The following is a 21,474-nucleotide window of genomic DNA, read 5'->3' as shown; positions in this document are numbered from 1 at the left end:
TGATGTTTTTCGGCCTTGCCACTCGCATACAGAGATTTCTCCAGATTCTCTGAATCATTTGATGATATTATGGACCAGAGACTATGAAATCCCTAAATTCCTTGCAATTGTATGTTGAGAAATGTTCTGAGGACCAGGGTTCAACCCCCGGCCCCGCCTGTGTGGACTTTGCAGGTTCTCCCCGTGCCTGTGTGGGTTTTGTCCAGGCACCCCGGTTTCCTCCCACATCCCAAAAACATGCATGCTAGGTTAATTGAAGTCTCTAAATTGCCCATAGGTGTGAATGTGAGTGCGTATGGTTGTTTGTTTGTATGTGCCCTGCGATTGGCTGGCAACCAGTTCAAGGTGTACCCCGCCTCCTGCCCGATGATAGCTGGGATAGGCTCCAGCACTCCTGCGACCCTTGTGAGGATAAGCGGCTCAGAAAATGGATGGATGGATGTATTCTGTTTTTTTTTACATTTTACACAACGTCCCAACTTCATTGGAATTGGGGTTGGTATTATCTTTTATCTTCATGGTGCTCTTATATTTTTAGGTCTGTTATTCATGTCCATCCATCCATCCATTCTCTGAGCCGCTTCTCCTCACTAGGGTCGCGGGCGTGCTGGAGCCTATCCCAGCTGTCATCGGGCAGGAGGCGGGGTACACCCTGAACCGGTTGCCAGCCAATCGCAGGGCACATCGAAACAAACAACCATTCGCACTCACAGTCATGCCTACGGGCAATTTAGAGTCTCCAATTAATGCATGTTTTTGGGATGTGGGAGGAAACCGGAGTGCCCGGAGAAAACCCACGCAGGCACGGGGAGAACATGCAAACTCCACACAGGCGGGGACGGGGATTGAACCCCACACCTCAGAACTGTGAGGCTGACGCTCTAACCAGTCGGCCACCGTGCCGCCCTGTTATTCATGTTTTAAATAATTTTAGTCCATAAAGTTCAAGGTCATGTTTGATGGATTCATTCATCCATCACTCATGAATTCATTTATCTGTCTGTCAATCATCCACCCACCCAGTTATTCATCCATTCATTTGTCCACCATTAATTCATCCATCCAGCCAATTTTTTATTCATCCATCATCACTCATCTGTTAATTTGTTCATCCATCCATCAATTTATTCATGTATTCATTTTTTTCCTCCATGCCTCCATCTAATCATATATCCATCCATATATTCCTCCATCCATCCTTTTCTCCATGCACCCATCCATTAATACATGTGTCCTTCCATCAGTCATCTATCCACCCAAACATTCAAACATCCATTCCTTCATCCATTCATTCATCCACCTGTTTATTCAGCCATACATCCATCCCTCCATCCACCCATCAATCAAACCGCTTCCTCAAAGACATCAACTTCCTGGTTGTAGTGTGGTTAGGTTTTCAGTACCTGGCTTTGTCTCCCAGTGGTGACCAGGCTGCCATCTTTGATCCAAAGGATGCTGGCAGGAGATGAGCTTTCACCAGACACGCAGCGGAAGGAGGCCTCCTCTCCTTCTTTGACCATCTGATCCCACGGACTGAAGAACACCTCCTCCAAACCTGACAAAACACCAACCACCATGTCACGTCCATGAAAAATGATACTGCTACTGCCACTACTATAGTGAGAGCATAAAATCAATGAACAACAATATGTCAACAAAACTGAAACAGAACTTCGTCCAATGAAAGTCTGCTAGCTCAATGCCAATATATAATGTGAAACACCATAGACAGGTGAATGGAAATTAGCATAAATGTTAAGATCATTATTAAAAAACTCATTCACTGCCAAGCCTCCATGTTAAGATGGATATTTGAATTGAACAGCCGTCAATGGCAGTGAATGAGGTTTAACCGTCAAACAACTGATACTACTGAAACACACACGGAGCAGCGCATACAAACAGAGCACACAACAATTCACACAGGTATATATATACCTGTATTCTTTCTGCTCTGTGGGAACAACAATGAACCGCATTATATCTGTGGTTAGTATAGTGCGCGTGGGACCAGACTCACCTGACTGGGATGAGGCTGTCAGACTGGACAGGACAACTAAGCAGAGGGCGGGAATCATCTGAGGAGGGCAGACAAGCATCCTACTGCAGAACTCCACCAGAGACATTAGGAAACCACCATGCAGCTTCAGCCATTTTGTCCACTCTGAGAAGTCGATATACTTTAATGAGGTCAAAAATCAATATCCAACAAACCCTATCGACTTGGATATCATAAAAAAAGTCCTGGATGCTGCTTTCTAGATCTGCTATTTGTTGAAATAGCAGTGGTGGGAAGTACAAATACTTTGTTACTGTATCCAAGCAGGCGGCACGGTGGACGACTGGTTAGAGCGTCAGCCTCACAGTTCTGAGGACCCGGGTTCAATCCCCGGCCCCGCCTGTGTGGAGTTTGCATGTTCTCCCCGTGCCTGCGTGGGTTTTCTCCGGGCACTCCGGTTTCCTCCCACATCCCAAAAACATGCATGAATTGGAGACTCTAAATTGCCCGTAGGCATGACTATGAGTGTGAATGGTTGTTTGTTCCTATGTGCCCTGCGATTGGCTGGCAACCAGTTCAGGGTGTACCCCGCCTCCTGCCCGATGACAGCTGGGATAGGCTCCAGCACGCCCGCGACCCTAGTGAGGAGAAGCGGCTCAGAAAATGGATGGATGGATGGATGTATCCAAGCAGATTTGTATGGGAGTGCTTCTTCCACCTTTGCAAAATGCCCTCACATGATGATGTAATGATCAAAAATACATTTTTGGTTAAAAATGTCTCAATATTAACAAAACAAAAAAATACTACCACTGATTCATGTGTTCTTTTTGTGCTCCTTGAGCCCCCTCGCCGCTCTCCCCAGTCGTCCTCTTTAGTGGCTTGAATAATGCCAGACACTTTATAGAGCGCACTGCGCACTCAATGGAAGTGACATGAAACGAAGCTGCCGAGCTTTGTACCGGCAACATCAACATGTTCGCTTTTATTTTTGTCTGAGCCTATAGGCTTTCATGGCCCTCTCGCCGTGTCCATGTGAGGGTTGGAGCACACAGCAGCACAATTTTGGCTTATGTAATGCTCCATTATCGTGATACTGAAGAAGGCATAGTTTTGATCTAGCTCAGGGGGGCTTCATGTAAAGGTGAATGGGTCATGATGGAGGTGTGAAGCTGGATGAGATTGATGAGTGGGTGAACACATGGGTAAGTGGGTGATGAATGGATGATAGATGAGAGGGTGAAAGTAAATGGAGGGAGGGAGGGAGTAAGTGGATGGATGGTTGAAGGCATGAGTAAGTGAATGGGTGTATGGATGGATGAATGGATGATTGATAGGTGGATGTACAGTATGAGTAAGTGGTTGGATAGGTAAAAGCATGGTTATGTCAATGGATGGATGGATGGATGAGTGAGGGAATAGATGACTTGATGGTGATGGTGGGTAAAGGCTAGGCTTTACACGATCACAATTTTTGGGGCCGATCACCGATCAAAACAATAACCGATCACCGATCCGATCACAAGATGGAGCAATGTGTCCATTTACATGACTTGTTCATTTATTGTATATACTTTAGTACTGTATACTGAGTACTGTATCCATCCATCCCTCCATTTTCTGTACCGCTTTTCCTCACTAGGGTCGCGGGTGTGCTGAAGCCCATTCCAGCTCAAAATTATTCTCTAGCATTTTAGACAAAAGTTAAAACATTGATCACCTCTAGGGGACATTCAAGGAATGGCCACTGACATAAGTTTAGGTCAGATCAACATTACAACATGACAGAAATAATGGGTGCTAACTTAGTGTAATTAAATTACTTTATTGCAATTAAATTACTTGAATAAATACTGTTAATGACATGCTTACTCTAACTTTCTCACTGTCCCGGCTATATGGACGGGTGTTGTCCAGAGTTTGGGTCCGTTTGTGTTTTCCTTTTTTTTCCCTCCACAATGTGTTGCTTGAACGCGCCATGCTCCTCCTTGTGTACATTCTTCAGGTGCCTGATCAAATTTGTGTTGAAGCATTTAGATGACGTTCTGCACAATGTATTTCAGTTGTGCACAGACTGCAAATAACTTACGTGTTGTTTGTCTGAGACACCGCAAAAGTCCCACACCGATGACGTGTTTTTTAACCCACACGATTGAACAAAACTTTATTGGCAGATACAGATAGTTACAGTGCTGCGCCACAAGACACGTGACAAGGCTAAAAATAAACTAGCTTTTGGATTCATACGCAACGGCGACGCGGAGTTAAATGTCTAGTGCAGAGCCGATCGATGACGTCATTGATCGGATTGGGGAATTATGACATGAAAGCCAATCAGCATAAAATGCTCATTATCGGCCGATACCGATCACACCGATCAGATCGGCGTAAAGTCTAGTAAAGGCATGAGTCACTGGCTAGATCGATGCATGGATGATTGGGTGATTGGCTGAGTGAGTTGCTGATCGGTACAAGTAAGGGATGGTGGCTGGCTCAGTGAGTGGATGGATGGATGCATGACTGGGTGAAAGCATGAGTGAGTCGACAAATGTGTGAGTGAGTGAACCGTAGGCAGAGGTGGGTAGTAAGGCCTTACATTTACTCCGTTACCTTTACTCAAGTAACATTTTGGATAAATTGTACTTGTTTAAGTAGTTTGAATCAAACATACTTTTTTACTTTTACTTGAGTATTTACGTGAAGAAGAATCGATACTTTCACTTCGTTACAATGATCGATATGCTGCTCGCTACTTTTATTTACCCATTAGTGCAGGCGCGATCAATTTTTAGACTCCAGCATTGACTTTCACTTAGTGCGCCTTTGTGCCAATCCAACGTGATCACTAGTGTGATTTGACTCCAATTCACCAATCGGACTGCACACTGCAGTCACATGACCGCACACAACCCCTTCGTGGGCCAATCAAAGTGACTCATTTTAGGGAAGAAAAACAACAGCTTTGTCATGCAACTCTTAAATTGTGACTGCCCAAACTTTGATATTTTAGCCCATTTCTAACTTGAGAAAACACCTTACGGTAAATTGCAGATGTTTCTGTCTCACGCACACACACACTTCCAAGTCTGGTCAGCAAAAAGCTTTTTCATGAAGTCATTGGTCATGGCCAGTGGTCCCTAACTGCCGGTCCGCAGACCGGTACCAGTCCGTGAGGCATTTGTTATCGGGCCGCATAGAAAGAATGACCAATTCATAGACAATACCGTTGTATTGCGTTTCACGTGTGAAATGTGTCTTATTTGGAAAATTGACAGGATCTTCTCTGCCACAACAGCTGTGCGTCTCATTGACACATCAAGACTGCATAGCACACTTCTGTTTCCGCTCCCAACTGACTCACTAACGGCAGCGGCTAAGCTCAAAGAACGAATCATTTCATAAACTGATTCAGTTCATTATGTTCACTGAAAAGATTTGTTCTTTGAACGAAACAACACTAGACTGCACATGTGGGTCACGTGAAACGTTACTAAAAATAAATCCGCAAACGAGCAAAAATGAGAGCTTCTTGTCAAAAGGAAAAAGGCCACCTGAGGAGCCAGAAGAAGAGCCTACGACCTTAAAGAGGAGTCCTCCGTAAAATACAGGTTTATCGCAACAGGTAATTCTCACGCACCAAGTCCGCTCTGCATAATATGGCGACAACCTAGCCAACGGAGACCAAGCACCCTGGACTAAAAGATAAGCCATTGGAGATTCTGAAATAAAAAGAGATCCACTGAATAACTGCTGCTACCATTTCCAACATCCTATCTTTGACAGCTTGAATGGACAATTAGGTGGATGCGTGGGTGAACGCTTAAGTAAGTCTAACAAGACAACACAATACAACATTGTGGGACATCACAAAACACGGCAGTGGTTGACTCACAAGACAAGATGGCACTGTTGGTCTTGAGTGTGTTGAAGAGTCACCTCGCCTGGTGGCTGCTAACTTGATGCTAAGCGAGCGTGGGTGTCCAATTGTATGTACGCTATGACTCATACAGCTCACAACAGATTTACACTTGTTTGCATGTTAATAACACCTCCACTTGCTAATTGAATATCTCCCACATGGACACTTAATTGTGTGGATTGACAGGTTAATAGTATTGATCAGGTTAATAGATACAGTACACAGCATGCAAGGACATCAAGTCAAATACTTACTAAATACTGAAGTTACAGTCTTTGCGTGTGTGGTCTGTGCGGACGCTCAGTGCGGACCCTCTGTCCTCTTGATGCACTCTGGCATGAAGAGGGTGCCGATAAACAGCTAACACGCGCACACACGCACATCCACGTGTGAGTGTTCATTCAAAGCCAACAACTGTAATGGCGAGGCACAGAAAAGAAGGCCTCCTTTGTGAATGCTTCTTTTATGCACCAAGAGATGCAAAAAAGGATTTGGGAACATGAATATACATGCAATATTGGTGCAACTTCTCAGATTTTCTGTTGTTGTAAAACTGGTCTTGGAGTGTTGACTAATGACAGATGACAGATGATGTCGCTCCGAATCAGATGCCCCAGCCACCTCATCTGGCTCCTCTCGATGTGGAGGAGCAGCGACTCTACTCTGAGATCCTCCCGGACGACCGAGCTTCTCACCCCATCTCTAAGGGAGAGCCCGGACACCCTGCGGAGGAAACTCATTTCGGCCGCTTGTATCTGGGATCTTGTTCTTTCGGTCACGACCCACAGCTCGTGACCATAGGTGAGGATAGGAACGTAGATCGACCGTTAAATCATACTTTTTCCACCCAATGTACATACCTACCTACCTTCCTACCCATCTATGTAACTACCTACCTAGGCATTTACCCACCAAACTATCGACTTACCGACCCGCTTCGCTACCTAGCTACTCACCCATCATAATACCTTACCTACCTACCCTCCTACCTATCAGCACACCTACCTACCAACCTATCTACCCACCTATGCAGTTGATCAAGCTTTTCTCCCCAATTGTCAATCAATCAGCAGACTGCGATCTATACTGGAGCTTATTTTTTCAAGTCCACTTTGCACCGTTTCCCTATTAAAAGTAGGTTAATGAGGGTTAATGGCCCTTATACAGATAGTTAGTGCAAGGGACGCACATTTATTTGATTCAATTGGACTCGCAACTCGTCTCTTTTTGTGTCTTCATAGGTTTTATCACTTTTATAGCCGGGATAGGAAGATGTTTAACTCTTAAAAAACATTTCAAAAGAATTGTTTGTGTTCCTTGTTACACTTGTCTCCCACAGCCTTGCAAATGGGAATGTCCGCTGGCGTGCTCTGCATAATGGCATGGAAATTGAAAGTACAAATGCAACCATTTATAATGTATGCTGGCCCAACGCTGATTTTAATTAAAAGCGGACAAAGGTAGAATGTCACACGCTCACTCGGGTTGAGGACATCAAACGACCTCAGTGCAACCAAAGGAGCTGCTGCGTCCATCCATGCCGTATTTAGCTAAAGCACAGGCTCAAAATATTAGGGACCACTGCGAACTGCAACACAACACTAAATCTATCTTTCTATCTGTGTTTATCTGTGGTTTTTTTTGCTGCAGCTTTGTAGTAGATCTCATTGCTACATGTGTACCTAATGAGGTGACCTGGTGAGTGTAGACCTAATCCAGAAATCTATTATATTTTCCAGAAATTGCGTAGAAATCTAAATCTCTGAAAATTATTTTTGTAATAATTAAAAATAAAATTAATATTAATAATAATAATAATAACACAATTACCAGGCTGAATCATTTTATGACTGGAAATAATATGAAATATTAAACCATTTTTAAAAAGTCAATAATAATAAAATGAAAAAGAGTCACTAACAAGACTGAGTTGAGTCATTTTATAATAATAAATGGAAATAATCAAAATATAATAAAATAATCTAAATAATAAGAATTTATAATAGAGAATAATACATAACACAAATAAAATGAGACTGAGTTTAATGATTTTATAATAACTCTTAAAATAATACAAATATAATGAAATTATAACCGTGATAAAATAACAATAATAAAAATAATAAATAAATAAAAAACAATCAACACAATACATAAAACAACATAAGACTGAGTTCCCGGAGAAAACCCACACAGGTACAGGGAGAACATGCAAACTCCACACAGGCGGGGCCGGGGATTGAACCCAGGTCCTCAGAATTGTGAGGCAGACGCTCTAACCAGTTGTCCACTGTGCTGCAAAAAAACAAACAAACAAAAACAAAAAAAACATAATAATGCTTGATTGTTTTGGCGTTCTAAGCATGCTTGGACCGTTCTGTCCACGTGCAGGTATTCACTGCTATTTTCTCCATAAGAGTCTTTGAATCATATTGTTATCGTTAATTTATAATCAAAACAAACACATTTACGGTCTGAACCAGGGGTGGATAAAACAGTTAAAATGGTATTATTTAGAATTTATTCATTTATGAAACTAAGCGCTACTTCTTGGCTACTGACTAATGTGATGGACTATGACTTTGTTATACACCTCTGAGGCTGCTTCAGGTTTAACTACTGTAAACAGTCCTATACTATGGCTGCAAATAACAATTATTTCCATAATAGATTAAACTAACTAATATTTTTTCCATAAATGGATTATGATTCAGTTACTGGTTTGGTCCGTAATGTCCGAAAATAGGGAAAAATGTTTGTTTGTTTATTTGTTTTCCAAAGTAAAAGTAAATGTTTTCACATGTCTTATTTTGATTAAACACAAATATTATCAGTCTGCTTTCATGGAGGACATTTATTTGCAGTTGCGAGGCTGAAATCAGAGGACTTGGGACAATTTTAGGTTAAACAATGGCTTTAAATGATTATTTAATTATTAAATTAGTTGTTCATAATCAATGCACCTCTAGTGGGATATGTATACAAATAATTAATACATAACTATTAATTCTATCTTTTATTTCATTTGGAATTAATTTAACTATAATTAACCAATTACTTAAACGAATTATTACACTCATTCTATTGTTGGACATATTTGTGTTTTTTTTTTATTTTACCGGTATTTATTTTGTTATTTCCAATAAACAAATCAACTATTTGATGAGCTAAATGAATAAACATGAATTCCCAGTAATAAGAAATTCACCAATTACTGGTATTTAATAAAATAAAATACATTTCAAATCTATATGTAAAATTATTTATGTTCTAATATGTTGTCATTAATATTTTTATTCACCCAATGAAATCAATACATTTAAAATGAATACATTATAATTAAACAGTTTTAGGAGGAAAAAACTAATGCAACAAATATTAGTGGACTCTTGATAATGTAAATGATTGTTGGGCCATACTTTGCCCAGCCCTGGGCAGAAACGCTAACTTTACTTACTTTACCTTTGGGTTGCTTGGACAGCAGGTGCTTCAATTCCCTGAGAGGGTGGATGGGTTTTCCAGCCGCTACTACAGATGGACGTTCTCCTCCTTCAGAGAGTGTATGGTGTCTTGCAACTTGTAAGCAGAACCGCACAGTAAAAGCAGACAAAGCGTTGCTGCGCTCAAATGCAAATGAAAGGCCATAATGTGAAGGCTCTCTGTTGGTGTTGCTGCTGATCCACGGTGTTCCAAATCAGGTTAAAGTGCTGGAGTTATTCAGTTATAGATACATGTTAAGTAAACTTGATTTGTTAACTGCTTGTATTCTATGCAAATATTGGGGTCACTGGAGTGCCTGCTCACCCATGAAGTGTGAAATTAAAAGACCCGGTAAAAGTACTCACAATCTTTACTTAAGTAGAAGTACAGATACTTGCATAACAAAATACAAAAATCCTTTTAAAAAAACATTTAAAATCCCCTTTAAATTGTGGAAAACAATGTATGATGATTTAATTATTCTAACCTTCATTAATAAAAACATGTAAGTCTGTGTTTTTCCAGATTTGTGTCATACCGAAAGTGCTTCACTGTACCATTTCCGGGTCAGAGTTCCAATCCGTCTTTCGGGGAAGTCAAGATGGCGGCCCACATGTCCCGGTGTAGGTCTTGGAGTCGTGTTCAAAGGTAACAAACTACGTCGTTAAAGAGCGTAAACACCAACTAGACGTGACCGAATTACAGATAATTTTGTATAGCAACATATTTTATGACACGAATGTGTTGTCGTCGTCTGACTTGCGCGTTTTGTAACTTTTACCATCTGGTGGCGTGAGGTTCCGGAGTTAGCATGTTGCTTATATACCGCTGTCAGCGACGCCATGCTTCGTCTCTCCCGTATACTTGATAGATTTTGAACGTTAGAAAATGAATAAAATACTTATTTAAATTCAAGCCAATGTCTATCAAAGTCTGATAGGGTATCGAAAATGAATGCTTTGTATCAGGACTCTTCGCGTGATTTGCTAAGCTACAGTGCCTAACGTTAATGAGTCCTGTTCAGTACACCCTGTAGTAAAGGGAGCTTTTAATGCAATCAAAAAAGTGGTAAATATTGACAGTTAAGTAGTCTTTTGTTGAGGGAAAAACATGAAATATTGTTGTATAAAAGTAAGAGTTTTACTCGAAAGAAGTCGCAATAAAAGCTAAAATCCTTGAAACGTCATCAGTAATTTTAGTATATAATTGGTAATAACGTGTGAGATTCACAAGCCTACATTAATAAGTGATAAAAAGTGGTCAATATTGAGATTTTTTTAGGGAAATATTGTATTGTTACATGAATGAGTCATAATCTAACAAGAAAAAAAGTTCAGTTAAAATCGTGGTAAATATGGAGATTAAATAGCAATTTTGGTAGAATTTTTTTTGTTATAATAATACATTGATGTAATAATTTAAATATGTAATCAAATGTGTGGTAAATATTGACAATTGAGTTGTCATTTTCTATTATTTTTTTAAAGATTAAAAAATGCAATAAAAAAGTGATCAAAATGAAGATGTGTTCAAAATGTTGTATTGATGTGAATCAAGTAATTTACGAAAACAAAAAAATGAAACCAAAAATGTTGAGAATCAAATAATAATTTTAAAGGGAAAATTTGTGGTATTTGATAAAATAAAGTAAATGTGAAATCTGTATGTAAAATTATTTGTTTTAATATTTTATCATTAATAGTTTTATTCAAATAAGTTCAATCCATGTAAAATGAATACATTCATTTTAATTAACCAATTTTAGGGGGGGGGGGGGGAAACAACTTAGTTAATGCAACAAATATTAGTGGACGCTTGACAACGTAAATGATTGTTAGGCCATACTTTGCCCACCCCTGGGCAGAAACGCTAACTTTACTTACTTTACCTTTGGGTTGCTTGGACAGTAGGTGCTTCAATTAGATCGGATGAGTTTCTCCAGCCGCTGCTGCAGATGGATGTTCTCCTCCTTCAGAGAGTGTATAGTATCTTGCAGCTTGTAAGCAGAACCGCACAGTAACAGCAGACAAAGCGTTGCTGCACTTAAATGGAAATGGAAGGCAATAATGTAAAGGCTCTCTGTCGGTGTTGCTGCTGATCCATGGTGTTCCAAATCAGGTTAAAGTGCTGGAGTTATTCAGGAGCATGGAGCCTGTTGTTCTTTTAGTGGGGGTTAACATTGATGCAGTAAATGGAGGACTGCATGCATGCTCTTAGCTGGAATCAATTGTTTGGGTTTGGGCACATGTTAAGTAAACTTGATTTTTTTAACCGCTTGTATTCTATGCAACTATTGGGGTCACTGGAGTGCCTGCTCACCCATCAAGTGTGAAGTAGTGTTTTGTTGAGGGAAAAACATGAAATATAATGAGATAAAAGTAAAAGTTTTACTAGAAATAAATCGCAATAAGAACCAAGATTCTGGAAAATTCCCCATTAATTTTGGTAAGTAATTGGTAATACTGTGTGGGATCACAATCCTACAATAATAAGTGTGATAAAAAGTGGTCAATATTGATTTTATTTTATATATTTTTTGAGGAAAATATTGTATTGTTACATGAATGAGTCATAATTTAAAAAGAAAAAAGTGCAGTTAAAATTGTGGTAAATATAGAGAATTAAATAGCAATTTTGGCAGGAAAAAAGGTGATAATAATACGTGGATGCAGTTATTTAAATATGTAATCAAATATGTAGTAAATATTGACAATTGAGTTGTAATTTTTGGTTATATTTTTTAAAGATTAAAAAGCACATTAAATAAGTGATCAATATGGAGATTTTTTTTTGGGGGGGGGGGTGTTTTATGAATCAAGTAATAATTTTACGAGAAAAAATATTCAACCAAAAATGTTGAGAATGAAGTCATCATTTTAAAGGGACAATGTTGTAATGTCGCATGAATAAAGTCAATTTTACAAAAAAGGTATTGTCCAAAAGTGGTGAATATTGAGACTCAAATCGTAATTATTTTGTGTAATATTGAGTAAAGTTGTAATTATTCAAGGAAAAAGAACAAACGTGTGAATAAAATCATCATTTTACAAGAAAAAAAACTGCAGTTTAATTTATTGAGAATAGTCATCTTTGTGGAAAGAAATTGTAACGTGAAGAGTTGTAATTTTACAAGAAAAGAAGTACAATAAATTGGGTAAATATTAGACTTTACACCGATTTTATCGGCCTGATCGGTATCGGCCGATATTTAGCATTTTATGCTGATCAGCTTTAATGTCATACTTTGCCGATCCAATCAATGACGTCATTAATCGGCTCCGCAAAAGACATTTACTCCTCATCGCAGCGTGCACAGTATATTTGAATCCAAAAGCTAGTTTATTTTTAGCCTTGTCGCGTGTCTTTTGACGTAGTACTGTAAACATCTGACGGCCAATAAAGTTATTTTAAAAAAAAAACATGTTGGCGGTCTGAGACAGACAACACGTAATGCCCAGATTAGACTACAGTACAAATTTGCTCTTTTATGATTGCACTGTCAGACTACTGCAATAAAATATTGTATTCTGATACCACCGCATCCCGTTTTTTTAAACGATCATTGGGCTTTATCTTGTCAACTCAAATGCGACCGGATACACTCGTTATCGTGGCGACGACAACAAGAGTGGATCGCGCCGACTGTATTATGAGAACAAAATGGGGGGAAAAGCGTGTGTTGGTGGATACCGGTGCTCAGAAGAGGAGAGACGTTCGTTTAAGGCTTGCTTGAGGTATGTTCCCATACTTTTAATACGATACGGCTCGCAAGCAGGCAACAAAATGTTATCTAGCCTAGCAAGTTAGTGGTTGAACGAACGGTTGTACATAAACATGCCGCCGTTCTGTCGAATCATGCTCTAAAGTTTCGCTGTGCGAAATATTGTGTGGGAAAAGGTTTCACAAGGTAACAGTGCAATTAAAAACAAATATTGAGAATTGGGAGCAGTTTCTCTGACAAAAGGTTTACATATTGTGTGAATTAATTCATAACTTTGCATCATAATACCCAACAGGTGTGGTATTGCTGCATACAGGAAGTACAGCAGCGGTGGAGGCTACCCCAACATTTCGCTTTCTTCGCCACTGCCCGGAATCCCCAAGCCCATGTTTGCATCTGTGGACGGGAAGGAAAAGTATGAAACCCGGATAACCGTGTTAGAAAATGGCCTCAAGGTCGCTTCACAAAACAAGTTTGGGCAATTCTGCACTGTTGGAAGTAAGTGACCACCGTCAAATGCTAACCATGTGTGTCCAGCGACTCATTTTAACGAACCAAATGATTTTTTTCCTCTAGTATTAGTCAACTCCGGATCCAGACATGAAGCAAAGTATCCCAGTGGAATAGCACACTTCTTGGAAAAACTTGCTTTTTCTGTAAGTACTTATTGGGTACAGTGTGTAGATGAATTCAAATATAATAATTTCACTTGATGCGGTTGGTGGCCTAAAAATTATTCATTGTGGGAGCAAGGGGAACTATGAGGAGGAGCTTCGAATCATTTACGTGAAAGCCTTGCAATCATATCAGAACTTCTATTCACCCAAAAATTGTTAGAGACTGATTCTCTCAAATAGATTCATTGTACGAGCGAGAGACGCTACGAGAAGGAACTGCACACAAGTGATTTACACGATTCTTCTCAATTATTTTGGACTTTTTATGAGCTAAAGTTCATATAAGTGAGAGAGGTATTTCCTCAAAAACATATTCATTGTGCTAACAAGATGAGCCATGCGAAAAAGCTGCACATGAGTGATTTATGTGACTCATCGAAGTTTTGATTTATTCCCTCAAAAACGTAAGCATGGTACTAGCAAAATCATCTTATGTAAATCATTTACGTGATAAATTGCAAACATCAGTGTTTGTATTGGGCCAAAGTACACAAAAATAATAGGTATTCTCTCACGAACATGTATTCATTGTGCTAGTGAAAGGAGCTACGAAATGGAGCCCCATGTGAGATGTTTGTGAGTCATCCCAGTCATCCATCCATCCCATCCATTTTCTTTACCGCTTAGCCTCACTAGGGTCGTGGGCTGCTGGAGCCTATCCCAGCTATCTTCGGGCGGGAGGCGGGGTACACCCTGAACCGGTCGCCAGCCAAACGCAGGGCACATAGAAACAAACAATCATTTGCGCTCACATTCACACCTACGGGCAAATTAGAGTCTTCAACCAACCTAGCACGGATGTTTTTGTGATGTGGGAGGAAACCGGAGTGCCCGGAGAAACCCCGCCCAGGCACAGGGAGAACATGCAAACTCCAAACAGGCGGGGCTGGGATTTGAACCCCGGTCCTCAGAACTGTGAGGCAGATGTGCTAATCAGTCGTCCACCGTGCTGCCCAACCCAGTCATATCAGACTTTTTACCAGCATAAACTTCATGTACTGTAATTTCTCCTGTGTAATTTGGATTTTCCCCCCCAAAAAATTGTCAAAAATGAATAGTGCGCTTTATACACAGGTATAAGGTAAAATGGAAAAAAACTTTCATATTTTTATAAATGTATACCGCCAACTAGTGGTTATGAAAAACCTGTACACTTACATTCCAATATGGCAACGCCACCTAGAGGTTATGAAAAAGGTGTAGCCTACACTTTCATTCCAACATGACAGGGGTAGGACTGCATATATGTACAGTTGTGCTCATAAGTTTACATACCCTGGCAGAATTTGTGAAATAATATTTTTTTAAATACGACTGATAACTGAACAACCACCGTCATTAATTTCTTAATGGTTATATTTATTTTAATGATAATGCTTTTCTGAAATGCTTGACAGTTTAATTTGAATCCCATTAAAATAAAATTAAATGTTTCGTCTGGCAAACATGAAGGTTTTATTTAAAGAATTGTACACATCTTACAAATTCTGCCTGGATAATCAAACATGAGCACAACTGTGTTTTCTCATTTACTAAAACAAAATAGGGGTGTGAATTTCAAAATAAGAGGAAGTAAATAAAAAAGTATTATGTGTTCAAATAAAATACTTCAGAATAATTATTTGAAAAAAATAACAAAATACAGATAATACTTCATGTTTTGATCATATGGGTAGAAGCAAAATCATGCATTTTACAAAGGCATAATACATAGGTTGAAACTTTGGGGGTGCGTATTATACACGTGAAATTATGGTAATTTAGTTATTCCCTCAGAAGCATGCTTTCATTGTGCTAGCAAGAAGAGCTGCAAGAAGGAGCTGTGTGCGATTGATTTTTACGTGATTCCTCTCAATCATGTCAGACTTTTTATTTGCTCAAACTTGCACTTAATGTTTAGTCTTTACCACTAGTGCCTCTAACTGTGTCCATCTTTGTAGTCCACAGCTCAGTACGGGAGTAAAGATGAGATTCTGCTCACACTGGAGAAACACGGAGGGATTTGTGATTGCCAAACATCCAGGTAGCATTACTACACCAATGACTCTTCATTTTATAAGATAAATAAAGAGTCATTTGTCAGCAAGCAAGGCATTCTGAGAAGAACATATAACACTACTAGAAAAAAATGCTTTTTTTCTAGTAGTGTTATATGGTCACATGAACAAAATAAATTTGTGAGAAAAGTTGCGCAAGTATGTTTGTTATTGTTATGTTTGTGTGTGTCTTTTGTTAGTTTGTGTTTGTTTTTCGGTGGTTTGTGTGTTTTTGTCTTTTTTTGGGTTTGTGCATCTTCGTTTTTTGGTTGTGTGTGGTGGAGTTGGTTTTGTTTGTGTGTGTTTTGTTTGCTGAGTGTGTGGGAGTTGGTTGTTTTTGTTTGTTTAGTTTTCTGTGGTTTTTGTCATTTTTTGCTTTCAGTGTTTGTGTGTTTTTTGTGTGTGTTTTTGGTGGTTTTGTGTATTTGTTGTGATTGGGCTTAATAAATGTATTATTTGCCTCCGCAGGGACACCACAATGTATGCGGTGTCTGCCGAGGTGAAGGGCCTGGACACGGTGGTCAGCCTTCTGGCCGACGGCGTCCTCCAGCCTCGCCTGCTGGGTGAGTCCGCTGTCTCACGAGATTTCCACCAATGGGAAGGCACTGTTTCTGACTGCGTTTTTCTGTCCAGATGAAGAGATGGAGATGACCAGGATGGCGGTTCGATTCGAGCTGGAGGACCTGAACATGCGGCCGGACCCCGAGCCTTTACTCACCGAGATGATTCACGCTGTAAGTCCTCTGTTTATTTTTTCAGTCCAAAACAATGTCTGGGAATGCGCACAGCTCATCCTCTTAGCTCCTCCTGCTCGTGCAATGAATACATGTTTGTGAGAGAATTAACTTTCACTTTTATTAACTTTGGGTCAACTAAAAAAATGACTGTGGCAATCCAATTTGCTCAGCATTTTTTACTCAGAAAATAATCTTTCAGTTCTAACTATGGCCATCAGAAAAATTACGTTTAATGTCTAAGCATGTTTTTACTGGTATGTTTGTATTTTTATTTGGGCTTTTTGTTGTTTTTGTGTTTCTTGTGTGTATTTAGTTTAACTGTTTTTTGGGTGTTTTTGTTGTTTTTAGTTTTTAATATTTTATGTTGGTTTTGGTGTTTTTCTTGGTTTCTTTGTGGGTTTTGTCTGTGTGTACGTTTTTGTGTTTTAGATTTTTTGTGTTTTCTTTGTTGTTTGTTGTTTTTGTTGGTTTCCATTTGGTTTTGTGTTTTATTTTTTTTAGTGTTTTCATTTTGGTTTTTGTTTGTTTTTTGTTGTTTTGTCTGTGTGGCGATTTTGCTTGTTTCTTTTGTTGGTATCGGTGTGGGTTTTGTTCATGTTTTGTGAAAAAATTTTTTTAGGGTGGGTTATTTTGTTGTTTTTCTTTGGTGTGTATTTGTTTTTATGTTTATATTTAGTTTTTTAGGTTTGTGTGGTGGGTTTTGGTTTGTTTTTCCCTTTTCTGTATTTGTATCTGTATGGGTTATTACTACTTTTAGAATAGAATTTGTTAGTTGTCACTGAGTAAGAAATGTTTTTTAGGATGCATCAAGATTTTCTGCGTATCTTTCCCGCATTTCCCAACTTTTGAATGGCGTCCCATTTCAAATTCGCAATTCACTTTAAGCGTATTTCCGTACCTTGTTAGTAAGCGACGCCCTCCTGCGTGTAATAGTCGCCACGTGTTGTCGTCTTTGTAGGCGGCGTATCGGGGGAACACGGTGGGACTTCCCCGCTTCTGCCCGCCGGACAACGTGGACAAGATCGACAAGGGGGTACTGCACAACTACCTGTCTGCCTATTACCGGCCCGAGCGCATGGTCCTGGCCGGAGTCGGTGTGGAGCACGAGCGGCTGGTGGCGTGCGCTCGCCACTACCTGCTGGGCGTCCGGCCCGTGTGGGGCGACAGCGTGCCGGCCCCCGTCGACCGCTCCGTGGCGCAGTACACGGGCGGCATTGTCAAGGTGACCCTCACCAGGCTTTCTTACCTGGAGAGCAGTAAAAATGAATAATGTGTAATGAATGTTTCAGATGGAGAAGGACATGTCGGACGTGAGCCTCGGACCGACGCCCATACCTGAACTCACGCACATCATGATCGGGCTGGAGACGTGCTCCTTCCTGGTGCCGTGCTACCTCCTTATTATTATTCCTGTTATTTATGTGTTTGTTGATATTTTAGTTGGTTTCTTTATGATTTGCTTGAGTGCCTTTGTGCGTTTGATGGTGTGTGCCTTGGTAGGAAGACGACTTCATCCCGCTGGCGGTTCTCAACATGATGATGGGTGGCGGCGGCTCTTTCTCGGCGGGAGGACCCGGCAAAGGCATGTTCACGCGCCTCTACCTCAACGTCCTCAACAGGTAGTGGAAATACACGCGCGCATACGTCACCCACATTTCCGTCAGCCTCCGTTTATTTATACTTGCGTAAGAACCCATAAAAGAACTGGTGGCTATAAGCAACACATTTCCACAACAGACAAGTGAATATGATCCACAAAAAATATATATAAATGTTCTGTTTGTTTTCTTTGTTGGTTTCTGTGTGTTATTGTTGTTGTTTGCCTTTGTTTATTTTTTTTTATTGTTTTTCGTTGGTTTTGTGTTTCGGGGTTTTTCTTTTATCTACTTTTTCTTTTTTATATGTATATATTTTGGTAGGTTTTTTTTTTGTTGCTTTTTGTTGTAATGGTGTTTGTTTTTCATTTGCTTATTTTTAGTGTTTTGGGGGGTGTTTTTTTTTGTGTTTGTGTTTATCAGGGTTTGCACGGTCATGAAAAACCTGGAAAAGTTATGGAAATTGAAAAATGCATTTTCCAGTTCTTGGAAAGGTTATGGATTTTTTATTTTTTTTTTTAAATAAAGTTTTGCAAATATTGCATGGAAAATATTTAAGATGCATAAAACATACCGGTAAATTGTGTAACATATGATTAAAATTAAAATGATTACAATTCAAATTAGCAGTGTGTATAGCGGTGTACTCTGCCATACAGGAAATGTAACAGGTCAAGACGTCGGTGAGGGTACACTGGCATACTCAATCTTCCGAACGTGGATTTCAAAGAGAACGCAAGGCCAGGAATGTGCCATTTTCAAAATGAGTAGCTTTCTAAACAGAAAATTTTCTGTGGTCTGACATAAATGTGCCAAATTTTCAGTCTTGGAAATTAAGTGAAAGGTTTTGGAAAACTCATGGAAAGCTACTGCTAAAAAAAGTGTACAAAACCTGGTTTATTTAATTTTAGCATTTTTGGTTGTGTGTGTTTGTCTTGTATTGTTTTATTTACTTTACTTTTTTGTATTTTGTTGGTTGTTTTGTTTTTATTTGTGTGTATTGTTGTTTTTGTGTTTGTCTATTTTAAGGCTTTTTGTTGGTATTTGAGTTTTTTGGGGGGGTATTTTCTGTTGGTTTTTGTATGTGTTTTTGTGTTTTCTTTATTGTTGGTTTATGTGTCGAGTTTCTTGTTTTTTTGGGGGGGTATTTTTCTTGCATTAAAAGCCACTATAAAGCGTGGCTGCTCTCAGTGAACAGTGACACTATTTGAAAAATATTTAGATTTTGATTTTGTTTGTGTGTAGTCATTGGTGTGTTTTCTCTGCAGGCATCACTGGATGTATAACGCAACGTCGTACCATCACAGCTACGAGGACAGCGGCCTGCTGTGCATCCACGCCAGCGCCGACCCCCGACAGGTCGCCTCAAACTTCTGTCACAAATCTAACGCATTATGTTCATACTTACTTCAACTCGCTCCTGCAGGTTCGCGAAATGGTGGAGATCATAACACGGGAGTTCATTCAGATGACAGGAATGGCAGGAGAGGTTGGAGCGTTAGTTGGCCTTGTATGGTTTTTTTTGTTTTGTTTTGTGTTTTTTTTGGTCATTTATATTGTTATGTTTGTGGTCCCAGATGGAGTTGGAGCGAGCCAAGACGCAGCTGAAGTCCATGCTGATGATGAACCTGGAAGCCCGGCCAGTCATCTTTGAGGACGTCGGCCGCCAGGTGCTCTCCACGGGCAAGAGGAAGCTGCCGCATGAACTCTGCGCGCTCATAAGTGAGTACGGGATTGTTAGGAAAAGGGCAGTGTCAAGTGTCATATGATTTCAACAACAACATGGTAGTGTATTGATCTAAATGTAAATTATAAATTTGCAAAATATTCAAAAACAAAAGAGAATTCTATTTAAAAAAAGTTACAAAAAGAAGCGTGTATAAAATATTTAAAACCAAGAAAAAGCTATTTATCTACAAACAAAATACAAAAAAGAAATTTAACAAAAGTATTTGATTAAAAATAAATATTCTACAGCAAAAAGGAAACTTATAGAAATATATATATTTTTGGTCTACAAAATATCTAAAATAAAAATGTTTAGTATTTAAAAGTAATAAGTCCTACAAAAATATTTTAAAAAATTTAATCTAAGAAACGAGAATTTTTACACAAATGTAAACATTCTATTTTATTAAAAAGTAAACTTCTGATTTTTGTTAAAATTAAAACAAGGCTATACATTTTTAAATAAAACTTTTAAAAAAGGAAGAAAATATACAAAACTTAAGAAAATAAATTCTACATTAGATATCTAAAAAAACAAATTGTAAATATATTTTTAAAAATAAGAAAATCTACTAACTTTGGTTAAAAGTAAAACAAATCTATGCAAATATTTTTAATTTTCTTCATTAAAAGATGTCTATAATAAACACAAAGAAAAATACAAATTTTAAAAATAAAAAACTTAAAATGAACAAAATTTCTCAATTCTCTAACAAATATCTAAAAAATAAACCGAAGATATTTAGTTTTACAAATAAAATAAAATGTATTTTTTTAAAGTAGCATGTTAAATATAAAAAAACATTAAAAAGAAAAGAAAAAAAAGGGGGCGGGAAATAAATAGCTACAAAATAATTAAAAGGAATCTGCATGCAAAAACTATTTAAAAAAAAAAAAAAAAAAAAGAAAATCTGCAAAAAGGTTTTAAGACATTTTACAAAAATGTACACCATTATATTCTGAGCGGGATATTTTTGTGTGCGTCACAGGCGAGGTTAAGGCAGGCGACATCAGGCGAGTGACTGCCAAGATGCTGCGCAGCAAGCCGGCCGTGGCGGCTCTGGGGGACCTGACGGAGCTGCCATCCTACGAGCACATCCAGGCCGCTCTGTCCAGCAAAGACGGACGCCTACCGCGCACCTACCGCCTCTTCCAATAAAACCATCTAAAATCATGTAAATAACACCAACAAACAAAAAACACTCACACTGAACTCTCCGGGAGGGACTCATACCTGGAGTCGACAGTAAGTCACCTGTAATACACGCTAGTATTTATTCTTTCTTTGTGCTTCATCGTTTTTTTCTTAAAGGGACAGTTGATTATTTTTTTAAAGCATAATTATTGTAAGCACTGACAATTGACCACTGGATTGGTGAAAAAAATCATAAAGTATGAACGAAGGACACTGTGTGGCTTGTATGATGGACATTTCTGGCGAGAAGCTGGGGGGAAAAAAATCTTATAAGCCATTTTATCTGACTGAAACGTGGACGTCAACTGTTAAATAAAAGCAATCTATTCACCTTGGTTTTTTTTTTTGGTTTTTTTTATTATAATGCTTCTGTAGAAAGAGATCCTG

At 39.0% G+C, this 21,474-nt stretch overlaps 2 protein-coding genes across 2 annotated transcripts in view; one reads left to right on the top strand and one right to left on the bottom strand.

Moving 5' to 3' along the window:
• Window positions 1–6,312, bottom strand: part of LOC133474876 (titin) — a 29,841-nt gene extending 23,529 nt beyond the window's left edge. Inside the window, exons 1-3 of the mRNA XM_061766997.1 lie at window positions 6,173–6,312; window positions 2,021–2,164; window positions 1,404–1,555 (exon numbers count right to left, since the gene is read on the bottom strand). Of these exons, the coding sequence (XP_061622981.1) occupies window positions 1,404–1,555; window positions 2,021–2,126 (258 nt within the window). The 5' untranslated portion in view covers window positions 2,127–2,164; window positions 6,173–6,312. The remainder of the gene's footprint in view (window positions 1–1,403; window positions 1,556–2,020; window positions 2,165–6,172) is intronic.
• A 3,604-nt stretch (window positions 6,313–9,916) lies between these two features.
• pmpca (peptidase, mitochondrial processing subunit alpha) lies at window positions 9,917–21,422 on the top strand. Its single transcript, XM_061767000.1, has 13 exons — window positions 9,917–10,046; window positions 13,415–13,617; window positions 13,696–13,775; window positions 15,737–15,819; window positions 16,301–16,395; window positions 16,466–16,566; window positions 17,528–17,791; window positions 17,859–17,951; window positions 18,070–18,188; window positions 19,433–19,523; window positions 19,591–19,653; window positions 19,742–19,886; window positions 20,882–21,422. The coding sequence occupies exons 1-13, from the start codon at window positions 10,000–10,002 to the stop codon at window positions 21,049–21,051; spliced, it is 1,554 nt and encodes a 517-aa protein (XP_061622984.1). The 5' UTR covers window positions 9,917–9,999; the 3' UTR covers window positions 21,052–21,422.
• The last annotated feature ends 52 nt before the right edge of the window (window positions 21,423–21,474 follow it).

Source organism: Phyllopteryx taeniolatus, chromosome 3, assembly GCF_024500385.1.
Source record: "Phyllopteryx taeniolatus isolate TA_2022b chromosome 3, UOR_Ptae_1.2, whole genome shotgun sequence".
NCBI lineage: Eukaryota > Metazoa > Chordata > Actinopteri > Syngnathiformes > Syngnathidae > Phyllopteryx > Phyllopteryx taeniolatus.
The sequence above is the reverse complement of the archived record's forward strand: the minus strand, read 5'-3'. Positions and strand labels throughout refer to the sequence as shown.